The sequence below is a fragment of the Muscardinus avellanarius genome (assembly GCF_963383645.1).
Source record: "Muscardinus avellanarius genome assembly, chromosome: 1".
Classification (NCBI taxonomy): domain Eukaryota; kingdom Metazoa; phylum Chordata; class Mammalia; order Rodentia; family Gliridae; genus Muscardinus; species Muscardinus avellanarius.
Genome location: NC_137786.1, coordinates 196,572,407 through 196,594,622, shown reverse-complemented (window position 1 = coordinate 196,594,622; position 22,216 = coordinate 196,572,407). Strand labels below are relative to the sequence as shown.

The following is a 22,216-nucleotide window of genomic DNA, read 5'->3' as shown; positions in this document are numbered from 1 at the left end:
TCTATGACCAGCATCAAACAAAAGGATAAACTTCTTTAGATGAGCTTATTGTACATCTGGCTATAAGACACAATCAGAATGCTAGTTTTCTTTTCATGTGCTGATTAAGAGAATGAATGAGGATAAATGGATAGCCTCCAGGGTTACTGCAAAATAAAGCAATTTCATATCTCATCAATTATGTGAAAATGCCAAGGAGGCTCCTCTTAGCTTTCAACACGTTTCAGAACAATGGCTATATTCACTTTGGCTTTGAATTACAGGGTAACTATCAAGAAAAATTCATTTTTAATAATGAAAATGTCACAAGTGGCTTCATTAATTCAATGAGAATGCAATTATAAAACCTCAGCTTACAGAGCACAACCATACTAGAAACAAATTTTAGAGAGATAATAGAGCTCACTAATGGTGGGTAATCCCTCTTGTGATAGATATTTGGGGTTCTTCCCAGAGTCTGACCTCTCTCCCAGCTGGGGTGGTAAGACCACTTTCCACTTAAATTCCAAAGCTGTATTTTTCTATTTTTCTCCTCAGGAGCTAAGTGCTTTTAGGCAGTTGTATAAAGAATATTCACTGTGAACAACTTATAAGTATTATAGTGTTAAAATTGCTTCTAAATTTTTAAAAGCAGGGACATACACTTTGCTAGAAAATAAAAATGGATTTATTTTTATAATGCCATAGAAAATTATGGATTTTATATCATAAATTACATATCACTGAACAGTCAACACATTGGTACATTTACTTTAGATTGCATAATATCATTATAATATTTTTCTGCCACTGATTTCTGAAACCTTTAAATCAAGGCGAACTCAGATAAAATTATTTATATAAATTAAATAAAAACATAAACTGCTAGTTGGCAAACTGATATGCAAGTCTAAAGTAAGCCTATTGCCTGCTTCTATAAATAAAGTTTTATTGGAACACAAATTCTCTCCTCATTCATGAATATAGTATCTACGGCTGTTTTTGCATAACAAATGGTAGAATTGAGTATTTGGGACATGAGCATTATGATCGGCAAAAGTTAAACTATTCAGTTTCTGATCTTTTATGTTTAAAAATATCTGTTTTTCATAGATATAATTTATAAAATTAAGCATAGTATTCTAGCTCCATTTATTATACCTTCTAACACATTTATTGGGCTATGGTGTCCAGTTTTTTTTAACCAAGTATTAATTTTGCCAACAAGTCACAGCAAAGTCTGTGAACTGGTTCCTTTATCCTCTCTAATCACTATCTAGGGTAGATACACCTTTATCAGTCACTTTATTAAAGCAGGAAACTAGGTATAGAGAAGGAAAATGACTTTTCTATGTGGAAAAGTAATAATTAAAAAGGTAGACTCAGTGTGGGTTTAGCAGTGATGTTCTATTATGATATATCTTTGTATCATAAAGAGGCTTGGGGCAGGAAAAAATGATTTAATCTAAAATGAAGTCAAGAGGATTCTTGAAGTAATGGTTCTCAAAGTGTAGTCCCCAAAGGAGTAACATTAGCATCTTCCCAAAACTAGTTAGAAATACAAATTTTTGTGTCTACTCCAGATCTGACAAACCAGAAACTTCGTAGGAGAGGTCAGTAATGGAAGCTACACAGGCCTCCAGGTGTCTCTGGAGCAGCGAAAGTTTCAGATGAAGAAACAGGAAAAACTATTTATCTGGGCAGTTAGCAGGCACAGAACTCAACCTCTTGCAACTGGAACAGCAGACTAGGATAATAAAGGCAGGAAAGTAGAAATAGAAATCCTATGCTCTGACTGAACCCCTATAGTTTTAGAGGCTGAGCCAGATCTGCCAAAAACAGATCTTTCAAAATCAAGAAACACAATTCTAAGGCATGCATAGCCCACTCCTGCCATAGAAATCACCATAGACTATGAGATATTGATATTGCACTTGTTGAGTTCAAAGAGAAAGCAATGCATCTTTATGAATAGAGTGCAGGAATCCAAACAGCTAATGTATTTAACCTGGCTCCAGGCACAGATTGACTCTTCCCCAATATTCATGCATAGGATGGCAGGGCCATTTTACTAGAAGCTTCTTGTATATCAAGATCATTTTACTTTCTACCCAAGAAAAGAACCTTGAGTTCCTTAGGTATTACTAGCATAGATATCCTCCTCAGTAGCTAGGCAAAGTTTCATATGAAGCCAGAGCAAATATCCATCATTCTAGACAACCTCAGGGTCAAGATCTCCATTTTGCCTTCCTCTTCTATGCCATCACAGCAGTTTGTCCATGACTTTATTATAGCATGGCAGGTGATTGGTTATTTATGGTACCCCTTTCCATGTTCACTCCTGTAATCCTCAGAAAAACTCCTAACTTGGAACTGCTCCAGACTTCAGCATTTAAGAATGAATGTTACTGTGTGTTTGGTTTTTTTTTTTAACTAAATGAAATCAGAGATGTTAAATATAATTTTGAGAGTGTGTTTTCTCTCTTTCACTAGATTACTCGATTTTCCAGTTGCTAATAATTACAACAGTACTCCATTATTCATGGGTGACATAGTCCAAAAGCCCTAGTGGATGTCTAAAAATATACATGGTGGCAATAAATCTCATGTATACTGTTTTTCCCCATACATATGTACCTATGATAAGGTTTAATTACCAAATTAGGCATAGTAAGAGATTAGTAACAATAATAACCATACAGCAGCTTATAATGAATCACTGTAGTAAGTTTAATACTGTATTCACTTTTCTAGTGATAATGTTAGATGATACGGTGCCTATTGGTAAGATAAGGTGAGGTGAAAGACACTGGCATCATGATGAAGTATTAGGCTACTACAAAAGAGTTACTTGAGCACAAAAACTGCAATACCACAGCAGTCAATCTGATATCCAAGATGGCTACTAAGTGACTAAGGGGTGGATAGCTTATACAACATGGATACCCTGGACAATGATGTGGTTCACATATCAGGTTACAAAGAACAGAGCAACACAATATTTCATCTCTCTACTCAGAAGAGCAAACAATTAAAGGTTTATGAATTATTTATTTCTGGAGCATATACTTTTATATTTTTGGACTATTCGTTGACCACAGTTATCAGAAGCTAAAGAAAGTAAAAGAAACAACAAAGAAGAGGGCCTACACTGGTACTGAGTATAGGTTCTGGTGTTCAAGAAATAAAAGCCTGACTTGCAAACCCTCTTTCTCTTGTCAGTGGTACATCATCTCTGTTCACATAAGAAAATGGGTAGCTCTATCTCAACCCTTCCTGTAGCTCACACACACACACACACACACACACACACACACACACACACACACATTAAGGAAGACATAGCCACAGAGGCTCAGTCTCTGGCATCATCAGTCATCAGGATCCATCACTTCACTTTACATTTTCTTCTATGTGATCTTACCTTCAAATAAATCTTTCAGGTTCTCATTTATACTTTCATTATTTTTTATCTCAGCCTAAGGGGCTCTCTCCAGTTAGTGTGCATCTCCTCAGACTATCCATCTTGCTGTCAATCAGACCTTGATTGGGGCATGTCCATTTTAAATCTAAAATCTCTCATCCATGCCAGCCTAACTTCCATGTATTGGCTCCACTTCCAGCCTTTATCTCCAAGATTATCTCTGATTATACCCTTATTATACATAGTTTGCTCAAAATATTCTTATTATTCACTTCTATTTCTTGCAAAGCATATGTTCTGAAAATTTTGCATTTTTGCTGTTGTTTTCTCTTCAATTTGGAATTCACTTTCCTCCACATCTCTATTTGAGAAATTTCTCATCCAGCAAGGTTTTTTCAGAGGTCATTTTCTCTATGAATCCTTTCTTTACTCCCTTTAGAATCTTCTAATAAAATACTTCTCTTTTCAATGTTTACAAACAAATTATGCAGAAGTCTCTTACAGTATGGCAGGTGGTTGTTTGTATACCCATTCTTCTCTCCATTTCCACGATCTTCAACAGAAACACAACTACTCATCCCCAAATGCTGCATTTCCTAGAAACTATTAAGTCTAATATCTCTCTACCATTTTTGTAGCATAGATAGAAAATAAAGAGGACTTCCAAGGGCCCTGGACAAATATAAATGGAAGAGCCACAGATCTAGTAAGGACATTGGCTAAGATTTAGAAACTAAGCCAAGAGAAATACTTTTTTTCATCTGGGTTTCTAAGATCTAGATAATTCTGAAAGAACATGGGTTCAAAGAATTCAATAATCTCTCCATGTCTAATCAACTAAGTGATCTAAACATGCATAAAGCCTTGTTACTATCAAGGAAATACAAAGAATCTAACCAAAAGATAAAATCCATTTGCAGTGGCCTAGCCTTATCATTGAATTCCACTAATCTGTGGACATGCTTTATAGACTTTATTTCACTTGGCATGAAGCACTACTAATTAACCTGGGGTATTGCTTCCCAAGGGGAAGAATGGCCTTTTAAAAGAACTTTGCTTCTTTCAACAGTGATCCTTGATCTTTTGTTGCCTTATGTAGTTCTACTGTTATGTGATTTTGTTTCCTGTTTAAATTTAAAGCATTAAGGATATGATTGAAAAGACAATATTTTAGTCCCTAACCTTGATTTATTTCACAGTCCCTATGATGATGCCATTATAACTGTCTATTAGATACTTAAGCACTGGAGATATTTCTTACAAAATTGGAATAGGATGCTTTCAACTGCAAATGATGAAAACAAACAAGGAAGGTCATAAATAGTTCATTTTATGAGGATGACTTCCAGAATTTAATCAGCTCCTAAAACAAGGTCCTCCCCCTATTCCATCACCTCTGGGAAGCTAGGAACAAATGGATAATTAATTCAATTAGAAAACAAAACAAAACAACAATATTTATGTAGAGAAATCTGCCTAGTACTTTAGTCCAAAAAGAGGGAGGTAGTGATAATAATGGAGGTGCATTTTATTAACAAAATAAGATTACAAGAATTGCTCATCTCCTGTGGCAATTTCAGTCTAATTCTCGTAAGACTTTGGAAATACTTTAAAAGTCAAAACAAAATAAATCAGTCTGTTTGGATTATTAACACAGCTAATGAATGAAGCCCTGGGAAATATTTTAATGATTGTTGGGTTCCTTGCTTTATCATGAACTTAAGTAAAAACTTTAAAAAAAAGTTTTGTTTCACAGTGGTCAATACTCAACTGAAGTTCCTTGCCTATTTCAAGGACTGGTAACCTAGATAGTCTAAACATGGTTTTGGTTCAGGCTGTGATTATCCTCAACAGTTTGAAAAAACAATTCTTTCAAAAAAAAAAAAAAACTTGCAAGGAATTTATTTCTGATTTTCTGACTGAACAGTGAACCTATTGCTTACTTTTTTCATTAGTCATTTCTCAACTATTCACACCCACAATGAGATTTTCTTTCTCTTAAAATCTGTTGTCCTTTGACTCAACATCATATTGTTAAATATTATTCCTAGCAACTTAAAATTATTTGAGGAAAGTTCCTACCAGTTACTAACATATTCCTGGATTGAGAGTTTGAATTCAGCAGGTTGAATTAACAATTGCCTAATTGGTTTTATAGATATTAATAGGAATCATTGTATAATATTATCACACATGTAGTAATACAGGAAAACTGTGAACTTTGGGGCAAACATCTAGAACTCAAATCCCTGTATAATGTATAAAAATAAATGTCTGAAAAGCCTCCCTTATATTTTCAATATTTAGGGAAAGTTACCTGACTCTTTAGAGACTTAATTTCTTCATATTTTAAAGGTGCACAGTATGAAGGAAGCATGATTCTTTTTTTTTTAACTAGAGGGAGCTTGAAATATAGTTGGTGCTCAATAAATGGGAAAAAACAAACTTAAATTTGGGTCTTTGGAACTAGGTTTAAGTGTAAGAGGAGAAAAACTAGCACTGTGGGGTGAATACTTAAAATGTAGCTCTCCAAAATGGGTTCCCCCAGGCCTATTGAGGTGTCCTGGGATTAAAGGTGGATGGATAAATTGGACGATTTCTTAAGGCTCATTCTGGCTCTGTGTCTAGGAAGCACAATGGGAATTTATCAGGAGACCCAGCTCTGTAACAGGCTACTAAGCAAGTAATTTCTTTTAGTTACCATGCTCATAAAGTTCAAGATTAAATAGTCTCATCCCAGTAGACATAGAAATACAAGGCAAGAACTATGGTAAAGCAATAACAAAGGAAAATAAATATGTGAGACCCATGAAAGAAGAAATAAAGTACAAAAAAAAGCAAACACTTTAATAGGCCCATTTTGCAAAGCGTAAAGAAAAATCACGATGGCAGAATTTTATTTTCATAAGCATTAAACTCACTTCTGAATAACTTAATGTAAGAAATAGCTCAGTATCAAGGATGATAAAGAAGATATCATTTACTTAGAGGCTATCCTTATTACTTGTTCAGATCCTGGATGATGTCACCACAAAAGTGAGCAGGTTCACACATGAAATCATTTCAGGAAAAAAGTCATTTTAATCAGCACATTTGTGTAAGTGTGGGATGAGGGCTCATGAAAGCTCTCATCCGAGCAATCTTAAAGGCACTGCAGGCTCTCAGTGGAGGACTAGCTGCGACTTCTCTGCCCTGTTTCCTTCAGTGCGGCCTCTCCTGCACTCCAAACTCTCCTTTTCATTATGAGCACAATGATATGAAAGCAGTTTAGCCTGCCACTCCATGACATCATTAGCTGCAGTGTGGATTAGAATAGAAGACAACTTTTCTAGAACTACAGGAAATACATGAGTCAACACCTAGAGAGAAGGATAAAGAATAGTTGCAAGTTTCTGCCACACCACTTCATCCTCACCTTGCAGGAACAGACAGAACACCTGTCTTCTTTAAGGGTCCACACCTGCCCATTGCGCTTCAGTCCTCCTTCATGGGGGCAGTCGCCAGAACAGGAGGGCCCAGAGGTACAAATGCAGTCAAAGCCCCCTGCCAAGTTAACGCAGGCAGAATCATTCCAACAGGTATGAGTTCGTAAGGCACATTCATCAATATCTGTAATAAATAAATTTCAGAGCTTTAGAATCTTGCCAAAGAAATGATCACTTACAAAAATATTAAATAGCATCACTGCCCATTTACCTTTTGCTGGACTCTATCCTAAGCAGTTAATGTGTGTTAACTCATTTACTCTACAAGGCAGCTCTATTTGGAGGGACCTATTCTTGTTCCAATTTTACAAATAATGAAGCTGAGACTCAGAGAGTTAAATAACATGCCCACTAACACACATCTAGTTGGTGCCTGGTTTGAGTCACAAGCATAAGGCTACCTGATTCCAAATAACTAAAATATCCTGTAGTTGCTATCAACTGGCTTTAGAATATTCTCAAGAACTCTTCCATGCAGTGGCCATAAATATAGTTAATTCATTAACTGTATATCCACCCCATTGAGACACAGGTATTTTTAAAAATGAGCGTATAGATCAACCACTGAATAGGAACAAGTGGGCAATAATGGAAACCTGACCCAATCATGCTGCCCCAAGACCATGAATCCAAGGCTGGAGAAAGTGGGAGTTGTTCTTGGCAGGTGCCTTGTTTAATCAAATACTTTCCATCCTAATAGCCAGCAGTGCTTATGCACCCACTAAACTATCAACCACTACCCTAGCATAGGGTATGGATGTTAATAAAAGTTATACGCATATTGTGCTGTATTAACTGAAAACCAAAGATGGAAGACATACATCCAGTTGACCCAGTCTGACTGTTAAAATTTAGTGATCTTAAAAACATCTCAGACACATACCTGGTCAGCCCTGACATATATCCTTTCTCAAGAGGAAACATATTTATTAAACTGAGATGAAATATATTACTCAGTAACTTCTACTTATTATTAGTTATAAGGACTCTCAATAATGCATAGTAAGTCCTTATTATAATGATCTTTAAGATATTAGAATATAATTGTCATTAATTATCAGATCTTCTACACTCTTAAATTAATCTACAGCCATCACTACAAATATTCTTCAGATGACAGCATGGACTCCAATAAAATGTTACCAAAATCTTCTATGCAAAAGGTTCTTCACTTAGCCAGGCGTGGTGGCACACGCATGTAATCCCCGTGCTTGGGAGGTGGAGACAGGAGGATCGCGCAGGTTCAAAGCCAGTCACACTGGCTTAAGAGACCCTGTTTCCAAATTTTTAAAAGTATAAAAATAGGTCTGGGAGTGTAGCTTGGAGGTAGAAGTGTTTCCAGGAACCCCAGTACCACCAAAAGGTTCTTCACACACTAGATGTGATAGGTATTGAGAATAACATATGAGACACTGCCCTTCTGAAGCTAATAAGGAGGGACTAGTACAGTACCTAATAAGGAGGGACTAGTACAGTACTGGCAGGTAGGCTTAACTCCTATGAAGAATTAGAATATTATAATGATTTATTCTACATCATAAACTTTACTTTAAAATATATAAAATATATATTTCTAGTCATTTGGTTAAGAATAATGGAACCATTTTTTAAAAAAAATTAGAAATGGCATTTTTTCACTAAAACACACAAAGTGATTTCAAGGGTATATCATCAAGTATGCTGCTACCACTACTGCTACTATTACTACATACAAACACACATATGTCTATGTAAACTATGAAAACATATAATTTTATAAATTTTTAAAACTTTTTCATGAGCTATGCTATATGATCATAAGATATTTTACAAAATGAGAAAACTGAGGCACATAGCATTTATCTGGTCATACAGATAGCCCCAAATAGGGCAGGGATTATATCCTGGACCTTGTAAAATTGGCATTAGAGATTTTACCACTATACTTTGCCAACTCAAATTCTAAAGTCAACTTTCAGCACACTAACATGCTCTGTGTGTTTTTTTTTCCACTTTTAACTATTCACCATCCCTAGACACTTAAATGCACTTTCAAAATTAAATCCTATGTAAGTTCTCTTTAGTATTTTTAGTTAAATTCTGAGAATGATTTGATGTAACTACCCAGTCAATGTTCATTAGAATTTTTTTTTTTTTTTTTTTTTTTTTTATTTTTTTAACAATTTTTTATTGAACATAAATAGTATACATTTACACTATATTTGGTGCCCTCTCCCCCCGCCCCCATTTTCTCCCCCCCCCCCACCAATGGTTGGCCAGGTTAACCATGTCTTATTCATAATTTTACACATGTTCAGGTGAAGATGCTCCTTAATCAAGATCGGCCTTTCTCCTCTCCTATCTTTCCATTAAAACTTAGCTAGTATTTCCCCTCTAATATCTGGGGTCCTACTGGTATCCTTTGTGTTTTCTAGTTTGGGCATATTAGAGGAAACATGTGTATCTTCTCCTTCTGTGCTTGGCTGATCTCACTTAACATGATGCTTTCCAGGGCTTTCCATCTTCTTGCAAATGATAAAATTTTGTTCTTCTTTATGGCTGAATAGAATTCCATTGTGTGTATTTCCCACAGTTTTGCTATCCATTAGAATTTTGAAGTGAAGTTGACTTGACAATAATAAAAAAATAAATGACTTATCTTCCTGTACTGACTGCATGTGTAGTATTTGCATAAAACTTTTTTTTTCAATAGAGATACAAAATAGAAGGCATTAAAAACTCCAACAATATTTCCAGAACTTAATTTTTTCTAAGACCTTTTTGCCTTTGTTCTACCAATTATAGCCTAAGACAAGGCACTTAGTTCATGAACAATGATTCCTCCTTTGAAAACTATGGAAATGATCCCAAACTATGATGCTTTGATCCTATGTCCACCACAATCAGGCCACATTCTTTCTGCTCAAGGTCACTGGTCTTGTCCATACCATTTTCAATGATGTTAACATATGTACCCCTTGATAGACACCTCATCTCTCATTTTTCTCCTCTAATCTAATTGCTCACAACTAAAATTATCATTGAAACAAAGCTCTTCCTTTTAATGGAATGCTATGTGACAATTGTTTTATACATCACAGCTATAAGCCCAGGGACATATTATTTACCTCTTTATTACTCTTTTATATAAACCATATCACCAAATCTATGGTCTTCTGAAAATGTAGATAATATAATAAGGTCAATACATGGTTGTGCCCTGAATAAATAAACATGTGAGACAAAGTTCAAGTCCCACCTTTTCAGTTGAGCATCTGACAATACAATACCAATTCCCAATGGATATACTGGACAGAATCTCAGTATAGTTTTGATTTATATTCCCTGATTGCTAATGATGTTTAATAATTTTTATATATTTATATTTATTGGTCATTAGAATTTCTAAGTGTGTGTGTGTGTGTGTGTGTGTGTGTGTGTGTGTGTGGTACTGGGGATAGAACCCAGGGGCCTTCTACCTCCAGGCTACACTCCCAAACCTATTTTATACTTTATTTGGAAATAGGGTCTCTTAAGCCAGCTGAGGCTGGCTTCGAACATGTGCGACTCCTGTCTCAGCCTCCCAAGCATGGGGATGACAAGTGTGCGCCACCACGCCGGGCTTAGAATTTCTTATTTTGAGAAGTGGCTATTCAATTTAACTGTCCAATCTTTATTACATTAATCATTCTTTTAGTGTTAAGTTTAGAAAGTTCTTTACCTATTCTGGATATTAGTTTTCTATTATAGAAGTAGCTGGTAAAGATTTCCTCCGTTTTAATAGGCTCTCTCTTCAGATAGTGATGGTTTTCTTTACTGCACAGAAGTTTTTCTAATTGGCATTGTCATTTATTCACTCTCCATTTTATTTCCTGAGCTTTGTGGGACTTATTTGTTCAAGAGTTAGTCCTATACCCTATTCTAATATTTACAAACATTCTGATAAATTTCTAGGTCTTTGATCTATCTTGAGCTGATGATGAGAAACTGTGGTCTAATTCATTCTTCAACATATGGATACACAGTTTTCTTAGCACCAATTGTTCAAAAGGTTGACTTTTCTCTAACATGTTTTTGATTCCTTTTTAAAAAATCAACTGGCTATTAATGTATGTTTTTTCTATATCATCTATTCTATCCCATTGATCTATGTACCTGTTTTTGTATCAATATCATGCTATATTTTGTCACTTTAGTTCTGTAGTATAATTTAAAATCCGGTATTTTGCTGCTCCAGGATACATGAATTTTATGAGTGTTTTTTTCTAGCTCTGTGAAGAATGTTTTTGGTATTTTTATAGGAATTGTATTGAATCTAAAGGTCATATCTGGTAATATAACAATTTTGATGAAACTTATTCTATCAAAGTACATGGGAGGTTTTTCCATCCTCGAAGGTCTTCTACAATGTCTTTATTGTTATGTAATTTTCATTGTAGAGGTCTTTTACCTCTTAATTATATTTATTCCTAAGTACTTTTTGAGACTATTATGAATGGATTTTTTTATCTCTTTTTTAATGACTAATAGTTGGTTTATAGAAAATCCATTGATTTTTGTGAGTTAATATTGTATTGGGCTACTTTGCTAAATTTTTTTATTAGTTCTGGAAGCCTTCAAGCTAACTATTTTGGATCTTGGATTTTCTAAGTAGAGAATCATGCCATCTGCAAACATAGATAATTTAATTTTTTCCCAATTTTTATTCCTTAAATTTCTTTCTCTTGTCTTATTGCTGTGGTTAGAATTTCAAATAGTATTGAATAGGTAGGAGTGGTGATAGTGTGCATTTTCACTTTGTTTCATTAGATAAGTAATTAAACAAAAATAACTTACTCTAGCAGATAAAAATATAACAACATGAGAAGAAATAAAAATACCTCATTAATTAACTAATTAATTAATTAATTACATTTTGCAGTACTGGGGATGGAAGCCAGGGACATTCTACCTGCGAGCTACACACCTAGCCATATGTTTTATTCTTTATTCTCACTGAGTTGCAAAGGGCCCCAATAAGAAGTATCTGAGGCTGTCCGCAAAACCACTATTCTCCTATCTCAGCCTCCCAAATGCTGGGATTACAAGCATGTGCCACCACACCGGGAAAAAAAAAAAAAAAACCCTCTATATTTATTTATTTATTTATTTATTTATTATTTATTTATTTTGGCAGTAATGGGGGTGGAACCCAGGAGCATTCTATCTCTGAGCTACACCCCCCAACCCTATTTTTATTCTTTATTTTAAAATAGGGTCTCACTGAGTTGCAAAGAGCCTCTCTAAGTAGCTGAGGCTGTCTGTAAACCGTGATCATCCGGTCTCAGCCTCTCCAATGCTTGCATTGCAAGCATGCACTAACATGCCCAGAAAAAAAAAAAAAAAAAAGAAAACTCTTTATATAATACTCAATGTTAATGGTCTCTCCTCCTTAAGTAAAAGACATAGACTGACAAAGTGAATTAAAAGATTAAACTTCAACTATACTATGCTTGCAAGAAACTAACCTTATAGGCAAATATATTTATAGGCTAAAGGTGAAAGAGTAGAAAAAGCTATTCAACGTAAATGGAGATCAAATACAAGCAGGACTAGCTACTCTCATACCTGATGAAGCAGATGTCAATCAAACACTTATCATAAGAGACAGTAAGGGTCACTTCTTATCAATAAAGGAAACATGAACAATCTAACAAGAATATACATATTTATTCCCCAAATGCTGAATTGATGTTACACATACATAAATACTACTAGACATTAAGACTCAGACCTCAATACAGTAATAATACTGGGAGACTTCAACTTACCACTCTCAGCATAAGATTGATCAATAAGACAAAAGAACAATAAAGTTTTTTCTCAATTATTTTCTTAGTTTTATTAATATTATAGCAATTTATCCAAAATTAATAATGATAATCTCATATAACAGATTAATTTGTCTGATATCAAACTTTTGATCACTTAGAGATAACATTTCAATATTTCTTTCTTGTTTTCTTACTTACCACATGATATTTTTTAATGTGAAACTATCATACATTTACTTTTTTCCCCAGAAAAAAATATATTCTAACATGAAATATGAACTCTAAACATCCAAAACAGTCTTGAAAAAGAACACAGCTAGAAGATGTACATTTTCTGATTTTAAAACTTATAAAGCTACAATATTCAAAACAGAGTAATACTGCTATAAAGACAGATATATAAACCAGTGGAGTAAAGTAAAAAGCCTAGAAATAAATTCTTCCATATATAGACCAATTTTTTTGACAAGGTTTCCAAGAACATTTGGTGAAGGAAATAATAATCTTTTCACTAATTTTGTTAAAAAATAATAATTACATGAAAAAGAATAAAATTGGACCCTTACCTAACACCATGTACAAATATTAATTCAAAATAGATAAAAGACCTAAATGTAAATCTTAAGACTATAAACTTTTAGAAGAAAACCTGGGTAATAAAACTTCATAACACTGAAATTGGCAGTGATTTCTTGGATGATTCCAAAGGCACAGGCAATAAAAGAATAAACAAACTTCATAAAAAACTGTACATCTAAAGACAATGTAAACATAATTAAAAGTTACTGATAGAATGGAATAAAATATTTCCAAATGCTATATCTGAAGGTGTATTAATATTCCAAATAGAAATCCTAAAAATTAGCAACAATAAAAGCAAACAACACAATTAAGAAATAGTTAAAAATACTAAAATAGATAATGAATCTCCAAAGATTTTTATATGACCAATAAGCATGAATGTCACTCATTATTATAATATAACTAATCATTAAGGAAATACAAATAAAAACTATAGAGAAATTCTACTTCACATTTGTTAGGATGGCTACTTAACATGAATTACCTTGCTCCAGCCCTTTACCTTGAGTTTGTTACTTTCTTTACATGTAAAGTGTATTTCTTGTAAGCAGCAGATGGATGGATTCTGGTTTTTAAATCCATTTTGCCACTTAATGTCTTTTTATTGGGGAATTGAGGCCATTTACATTCAGTGTGATTATTGAGAGATAACTTTTAATTCCTAAAATGTTAAGATTTTATTTCTGTTTGAAACACTGTTTATTCTTCTTTGCTTAGTTGTCTGCTGAATGGAAAATCTTGTTTCTCTGGTTCTGGTGTGTATTACCTATTTCTTCTTTGTAGTTAATCTCTGAGAATTTTCTCTACCACTGGTTTTGAAGACATAAATTTCTTCAGTTTCTGTTTGTCATGGAAGCTTCTTATTTACCCATCTAATTTGATAGATAATTTTGCTGGGTAGGAAATTTTTGGCTGGAAGTTGTTTTCTTTCAGAGTTTAGAATATGTTACTCCAAGCCCTTCTGGCTCTCATGACTTGGTTTGGGAAGTCTGGAGTGATTCTAATTGGTTTGCCTCTGAATGTCACTTGCCCATTTGTTTTTGTTGCCTTTAAGATTCTCTGCTTGGCTTCCACATTGGTCATTTTGACAATTATGTGGCGTGGGGAACCTTTTCTCTGATCCTGTCTAAAGAGTGTTCTATAAGTTTCCTGGGCCTGTGTATTGACCTATTGCTCTAAGTTTGGAAATTTTTCTGCTATTACTTCTTTGAAGAGATTATTGATCCCTTTGGTTTCACCTTCTTTTCTCTCCTCTATTCCGATTATTCTTAGGTTAGCTCTCTTAAAATGGGCCCATATTTCTTCAATGTCAGATTCCTGCTGTATGATTTTTTTTCTAAGTTATAAATTATGCGTTCGTTTCTGGAGTGATCATCTTCTAGGAGTGAGATTCAATTCTCCATGTGGTCTAATTGATTGTTTATAGTTTGACTTGATGCCTTTACTTCAATGATTGCATCCTTGATTTCTTTTAGACTCTCTCTAAATTCTTTTCGAAGGTCCTGTATTATTTCTATGGCTATATTCCTGATTTGATCTTCTGGAGATCTTTGAATTTCTGTGTTGTCAGGTTCTAATATGGTGGAGTTGTGGGCATTCATTGCTCTATGGTTGTTACTCTTTCCCATGATTTCAGAAGTTTGTGCCTTCTCTGTATTCTTCCCCACACACCATGACTTCACTTAGGGTGCTCTGGATCTCGAGATTGTGATAATCTCAGCTGCCAGTACTCCTTTACTGGGTTGTATTGCAAAGTCTTAGACCAAGGGAGTTAATCAAGGCTGTGCGAGACCATTTGGATACCTAGCTGGTCATTTTCCCATGGGTAGCTGCAACTAGGGTGTGGTATCTTTGCAACCACTAGTTCTTCTCTGGGTTGGACTGCAAAATCTCAGTCCCAGGGAGAGTATCAAAGCTGCACAAGTCCCTGGGGTGCAGTGCAGAGATTTCTCCGTTAGAGGCCACAATTTCACTTATGGTTATTGTGGGTGTTGATCTGGAGCTGTCATAGGTGTGGTGAACTAGCCACCACTGCTGGTAATATGGTGCCACTGCCATGTTCTTGGCTGTGAGGCTGGCATATTTCTTTTCTGGTTTTGACCTCCGTTCTGAGTCCTTGGAAGGCGTGATTAGCTTGGCCACTGGGAGATTCAGACTTTCTTTGCGCTGAAAGAACTGCTGTATGATCCGCAGCTGCTGACTTCAGCTCCTTGTTTACCTTTTCTCTCTGGAGCCTGGTGCTGTGAGGCAAGATGGTGCTGGCATGGCTCCACTGCTGCAATTCAGCCTGGTTTCTTTTCTAGTCTTTGGTTTTTCTTCTAGTCTTCTTTTTCTTTGTCCCTTATGTTTTCATTTTTTATTTCTCTGCTGATAGTGTTTTCTGGCTACGAAAAGCGCTGATTTTGTGGCAATAGAGATCGTGTGTTAGTAGGACTCATAAACACTGCTTTTCTTGGTTGCCATCTTCCCAGAAGTCAACAGTAAAGATTTATTATATCTAATGATTATTATAGGTAAAATGGACTTAACAGACATCTACAAAACTCTTTTTCCTAATGTAATGACTTTTTTTTTTAACTACAGGCACAGTGGAAATAATTGGAGAGCCTTCTAAAAATACCATTGTTCATCCCCAGGGACTAACTTTACTAGTCTAAAGTAAGATCCAGATATCTGAGCTCTATTCAGCCAAATGGAAAACACTGCTCTCGATATCTTCCATAGGTTAGTAGTGTTTTAAATGTAAATGTGTCCAATTTTTCATTCTTCTCTTACCACCAACTCAGTATTTTTGATGCTTATTATAGATATGAATCAAGCTTTCAGCACATCATATTGGTACCTAACACTTCATTTTTTGTTTTCTGTTCTTTTCTCTTTTTATTTCAAAGCTGTATGTACAATATTTCAGTTACATAAGAGAAAAAGTTCAAGAGACTAATTGTACATTGTGATGACTATAGTTAAAAATGAATCATATTTCTGAAAATTGCTAGAAGTGTATATTTTGTGTTGTTACCAGACACAATTCTGTACTTACTGTCAGCTGTAAACACACATTTAATGTCTATCTACATAGTGATATTTCTGAAGGCAGGGATTAAATTGTATATACTTTACTCTTCCCAATGTATAATATAACAGAAAATACTGTGTATGGTCAATGTAATTATTTAACTTAACTTACCTATATCTAAGAAATTCACAGGATAATATGCTTATAAATTTTAGTTTAGTAAAATTTAGTCAATATGTATAAAACATACAAACCACTCTGCCCTTCAGAAAAAACATTTGTTACTGAGTTCTCATCTATCAAAGCCATGAGGTATGGTTTAAAGTAGAATAAATATGGCAAATAGTAAGTACACTGAAATAGGGAGTCAACTCCTATATCCAGAAAAAGTACTTTATTTTTCAGTCAAATGCTTGAAGATGGGAAGAGGAAGACCCGTTAACTCCAGAAAATGTCTGGAAGCATAATATTAATCAATCCTCTACTAGTGACTACAAAACAATCTGTACTTATGCTCTCCTCTAAGATAAATTTTAAATTAGCAATTAATGCCCACATATCATATGCTTTTTATATATTAGGTTAATTTTCATTTACAAAGTTACAAAGATATTGGCATTGTTTTCCTCTCATAAATTAAAAACTTGAACATAAATATAAATATATCTAGTGTGCATAATAAAAACAAGGTGCAAAAAACAGGTGAATTTGTTTTCACCTCTCCAGAATGAAAAGATTTCACAGTTGAATATAGGACCATATTGCCTACGGAGTTCCATGTAATTGCTTTACTTATGACACAGAAATCTAATTCTGCTTCCATGCAATTTAACAGATTTATGGAAAGCCAGATGTTAGCAATTATGGAAACTGACATTATTCATATTCTTGGTAATACAGACCTGTTTGCTCTGCACAAAGCCAACTTAATCTATTATACATATCCCAAGGCACCCGAAAGGAAGAGGCACCCTATTTACATATTGCAACTGTTGTTCTCTGCTGAGCAAACACAAAGATAGTCACCCAGGAGACTTACCAAAATCATCAGGCAGGCCTCCCAATGACAGAGAGGCAATTAAACAAAAGCCAGGCCAAGTATTCCATACTCATATCTATAATCATTATATTGTACTTGTTTTTTCTTATTGAAAATAATGGCTGTCTGTGATTTCCTTGTGTCTCCTTATAAATTCATTATTTAAATGTTCTATGCTCAAATTCTACTTTTTCAGTAATATTACATGGCTATGCTTGCATTTGAACTAATTTGCTTGCATTGGCATTTTCACAATTTCTGCAAACTGTTATTATTGTACTTTTTAAAAATAAACGTCTACTGTTCCTAATCAACCTGCTTTCTTCTTTGATTTGAGATTCTTAGGTTACTTGGGATTGTAAGCAAATATCATTTGGATATGTTGATATCAGAGGCAACCAAACCAATCCCAATTTAGTTCCAAACTATTTTCCTACCCTTCAAGAAAAATGATTCTGCAGAAGTTTTTATAGCATGCATAACAACTACAATGGTACCTACATCAGAAGCTGAAACATCTAGAGGTTGATATGAAAGATCAAGGGAAACATTTTTCCCCAAGAGTTTGGTAGCGTTAGGTGAAAGAAGAAAAGCTTTTCATTACCACCACATTTATCTTTCTTGAATCTTTCACAGCACATCAAGTCTTACTTCCAAACTCAAAACAGGTGATGTACAGAAAACAAAATTTAACCTGGGGTTTGAATATCCAGCTGGGTATATTCTGACTTGAAGTCATTACCAGACATTAGTGGCACAGAAATGAAAACAGAGCTTGGGGATTTATCAGTGATAGGCAAGATAGAGCACGGATGTGGCTCTAATCGTTAATACGCTGTTGCTGTTTTTACAGTGGCAGAGGAAAAGTAGTAACAAGTATATACACTGCACATTAACAAAATAAGTGAAATAAAAAAGTGGAGAAATCTGAGATCTCTCTTGTGACTTTCAGAATAAAAGGCCAACTAATATTAAGTTGCACAGTAAGTTTCAGGACCAGAATAAGGGTTCATATTCATGTTCTGCTGTATGTTGGTCATACCACACTTAGGATATTCCCCTTAGACCACAGACTGTCATGGATGAGGTTTATACACAGAACACATAGAATATATCTGTTCACATGGTGAGGGGCTCAGATCATTGATTTTTTTAACAATTTTTTTATTGAACATAAATAGTATACATTTAAACTATATTTGGTGCCCTCTCCCCCCGCCCCCATTTTCCCTTCCCCCCTCCCACCAATGGTTGTCCAGGTTAACCATGTCATATTCATAATTTTACACATATTCAGATGTAGACCCTCATTAATCAAGATAAGCCTTCCTCCTCTCCTATATGGAAAGATCATTGATTTTAATAGAACATTAAATAAGTAGCATGAAAAAGCAAAGATTTAAAAAACAGGTAAGCAAACTTGGGCTGCATCTTTTTGAAATGCTGCTATGCACCACACAAGAAAGGTTTCGAATGTTTCTACAGCATTAGCTCTTCAGTCTCTGTTACAGCTTCAAACCATTCTTTTTAAAATACGCTTTTAATAGTGCACTGTAACCATACATAATATTGAGGCTTAGTGTGATAGAAACATATACATACATAGCATCTGACACATTTGCTTCCAGATCCAACCACTTCTGAGTCAGGAAAAAATATTTTCCATGGCTCTTCAGTGTTCTGACTCATTGTAATGAATTTTTCCCTATTCTTTAACTGATTAAGATCCTCTCTTTAAACACAGGAGGAAAAATTAAGATACTGTTTGGACTCACTATTTCTGCAACGGGTCCCTGGATCCAGATCTTGTTTTCTGGTATGTACAAGAAGCAGCTACCTCAATTTATCAATCTTTATTCTCTCTTGAGTGTGTTTAAGCTTCCAGGGCACCCTTTATTGAAAGCCAAAATCCTGAAATTTTTCATGACCACTGGTTTACAAAAGTATAACCCTTGCTGCAAATATTGAAATGAATATTATTACTTATTATCTCATCCTAAGAAATCTCTCCTCAACTCTTTTGGGATATAATATTTCCCTGTTTACCTTCTTACTTAATCATTTATTTAGTAATTAATCATCACCAATCAACTAAATAGTTTCCCTATATTTATTTATTTATTTATTTATTTTTATTTGTGACAGGCATACTGATGAGGGTGGAAATATAATAGGCAAAGAAAAAGGGTATGTTTTTATATGTATGGAGTTTACAGTCTTCTTTTTATTTTTAAAATTTTACATGTCGTCTGAGGTTCCATCTTTAGTCCTTTGTTTTTCTCCTCAGCAGAAGCAGTATACCCTGACAATTAAAAACTTAAGCTTTAGAACCTAGCAGTGGTGGTCACCCATCAGTGTGACATGTAGTGTCATTTTGTCTAGTATCTAGAAGGTTTCTGTAATAGTGTTAAAGCCAAGAAATTCCCAGGCACATGGAGATAAGTGATTCAACTGTGTCTAAGTCCCATTGCTAAAATTTGTTAGCTGTATGCCTCTGGAAAATGTATCTAACATCTCTAGGCTTAAGTTTCATCATATGAAAAATGTGGATAGGGCAGTGACAGGCAGACAAAAGAAAAAAATGTAGATAAAATATACTTCATGGGTTGGAATTGCAGCTCAGTGGAGGCCTTGAGTTGTTCTATATTCATCACTGAAACACACATACACACACACACACACACACACACACACACACACACACACACATTCCTCACAGGAATAATTTGGCAAATTAAGCAAACATGTAAGAAACTCCTGTCATATAATAATTTCTCAAAAATTATTAGCTGCCATTACCACTTTGCTTCCTATAGTTTCTATACTTTTTCTAATGTCATGAATATCACTCTTCTATCTCTTGAGTGTAATTGAAGTTTGGACTATCAGCCTAACATCTCACTATGCAGCTAACCCATAACTTTATCCGTTTCTGCAGATTTCCACCTGAATTTTGAATTTTCACACAAATTTACATGGTTTTGTTTAGTACATTGGCCAGAAAAGTCTAGAAATGTCAAAACCTCAAGCTCGCTAAGCTTTAATCTGCAAATCTGGTTTTGAAAGTAGATCAATAATGTTGAAAGAACACAATTTCCTAATACTTCATGAACTTTGCTTGACCATGACTACATTTTGTTTATAGATGGACAAATGTAGGTGTTTCATCACAGATAAGAGGAAACACTTTCTTCCAAGTAGGAAAAGAAACAGCCTGGGCATAAAGTAGCCTTCTGAATTAACCAACTTGGTCGACACTCTGCTGTGAACAAGTCATATACTTCAGTAGCTAGTGATTAAATCAGTTTAAAATCAGTACAATTCTGGCTGGTGGAGAAGATAAATAGAAAATCCATAATTATTGAAATGCTTGCTAGGTAAAGATAATTTTCTTGCACGCAGAAACTTCAAGTACTGATGCCAACAACCTTAGATTTATGTTTTCACGTACCTGTGAATGAGTAGGAGGGGTTGTATTGCAGCTGCAGTCTACTAACACACGGCACCTAGCCATACACATTTTACTGCAGTAGTCACTGTATTGTTTAATCTCTTTAACAAAACTTCACTCTTGCTGAAAAGATTTACTCCTTCTTGCACCTTAACTTTATGTTGCTTTCTTCTCCTTTATATTACCTTGTATGTTTAGCTCTGAATAGATTTCCTACCTTCCTTTCTTAGTCTGATTTGTAAGATTCTGGTCTTATTTTTGTGTCTTCCACAGCCCCTTTCTCAGTGTCTTTCATCTACTATGAAACACATAAAATAAGCATCGGTTTGATTTGAATTCATCTGTGCTGTGATAGAAATAAAGAACACTTGCATTTTGGCAGCCTTTTCTCTTTCTGGAAAATACAAGAGGTTCATAAAATGTTTCAAAAATTTTGTTCTTTTTTATTTTCATATGATTATTTTTCCTCTCTGTTGGATCAAGTTTGTAATTCAAATGCTCAAAGATGAATAGTGGTAGATGACGGTCGACATCGAACTAGAGGAAAAGACCCAGACTCAGGATGACAAATAGATATTTCTTAGAATTAAAGTTTTCTTGGATATCCAATATTTACTGAAACACTGATGGGTTCCCTTAGTGAGTTCCATTTGCAGGCAAGTGGTAAAAATGAGGAAGCATGGTTTCCTTGTCTGCCTTGAAGGTTTGGCAATGTGATACTTGGTAACAAATTTGCATGGAGAATCCAGAAAGGCTGAAAACCAAAATTAACTTCCTATTTTGATAAATCACTTTCTCAGGCAAGTTGTCAGATGGGAAATTATTCCTTCTCTCTTCTATGCCAATGATAGGTCTCAGCCACTGAGGTTACAAAGTAATTTCATTTACTATAAGAAGTGTCCTGCAATTTACACTGAAGGCAAAGGGCAGAAAAAATTGTCACTGGTTCAATTTTAAAACCAGGTCTCTGTCTCAGTAACAGCAAAGTCGGATTACAACAGCTGAGATTTCAAATACCGTTTATGCCTATTACTTATTTTCTCTTTTCGACACTCTGCTTATTGTGGTCCCTAAATTCAACAGGGTAGCCAAAGCTTTTCCAAAACCTCTACCCTACTAGAAGATTTAGGGCACTGATCAAGAAGAATAATTTGAACCACCATGCCGAGAAGGACAGTATCACCTGAACAAAACTAACAAACTAATAAATATAGACTTGATCTCAGGGTATCTTTTCTTGGAGGATTTCATTTTTTAAATCCCATTTTTGTATTTATATTTCTTCTCCTGTAGAACCCTTCAGGAGAAGAAATCAACTTATTTGGTAAAAACAGGTTTTTGACTGCCTCCATTCTAAAAGGGATACTTCCTAGAAAGATATGCAAGGTTTTTATATTGAAAAAGAAAAAAAAAAAAGAATGTGTAGAGTAGTAGACTTGATCTTACTC

General features: G+C 34.7%; 1 protein-coding gene across 3 annotated transcripts in view; it reads right to left on the bottom strand.

The window, feature by feature from the left end:
- Positions 1-22,216, bottom strand: part of NELL1 (neural EGFL like 1) — a gene marked incomplete at both ends in the record, with an annotated part of 934,260 nt that overhangs the window by 7,160 nt on the left and 904,884 nt on the right. For all 3 annotated transcript variants that reach the window (XM_080695282.1, XM_080695280.1, XM_080695281.1), the window contains one exon: positions 6,819-7,012. In XM_080695282.1, coding sequence (XP_080551408.1) covers positions 6,819-7,012 — 194 coding nt within the window. The remainder of the gene's footprint in view (positions 1-6,818; positions 7,013-22,216) is intronic.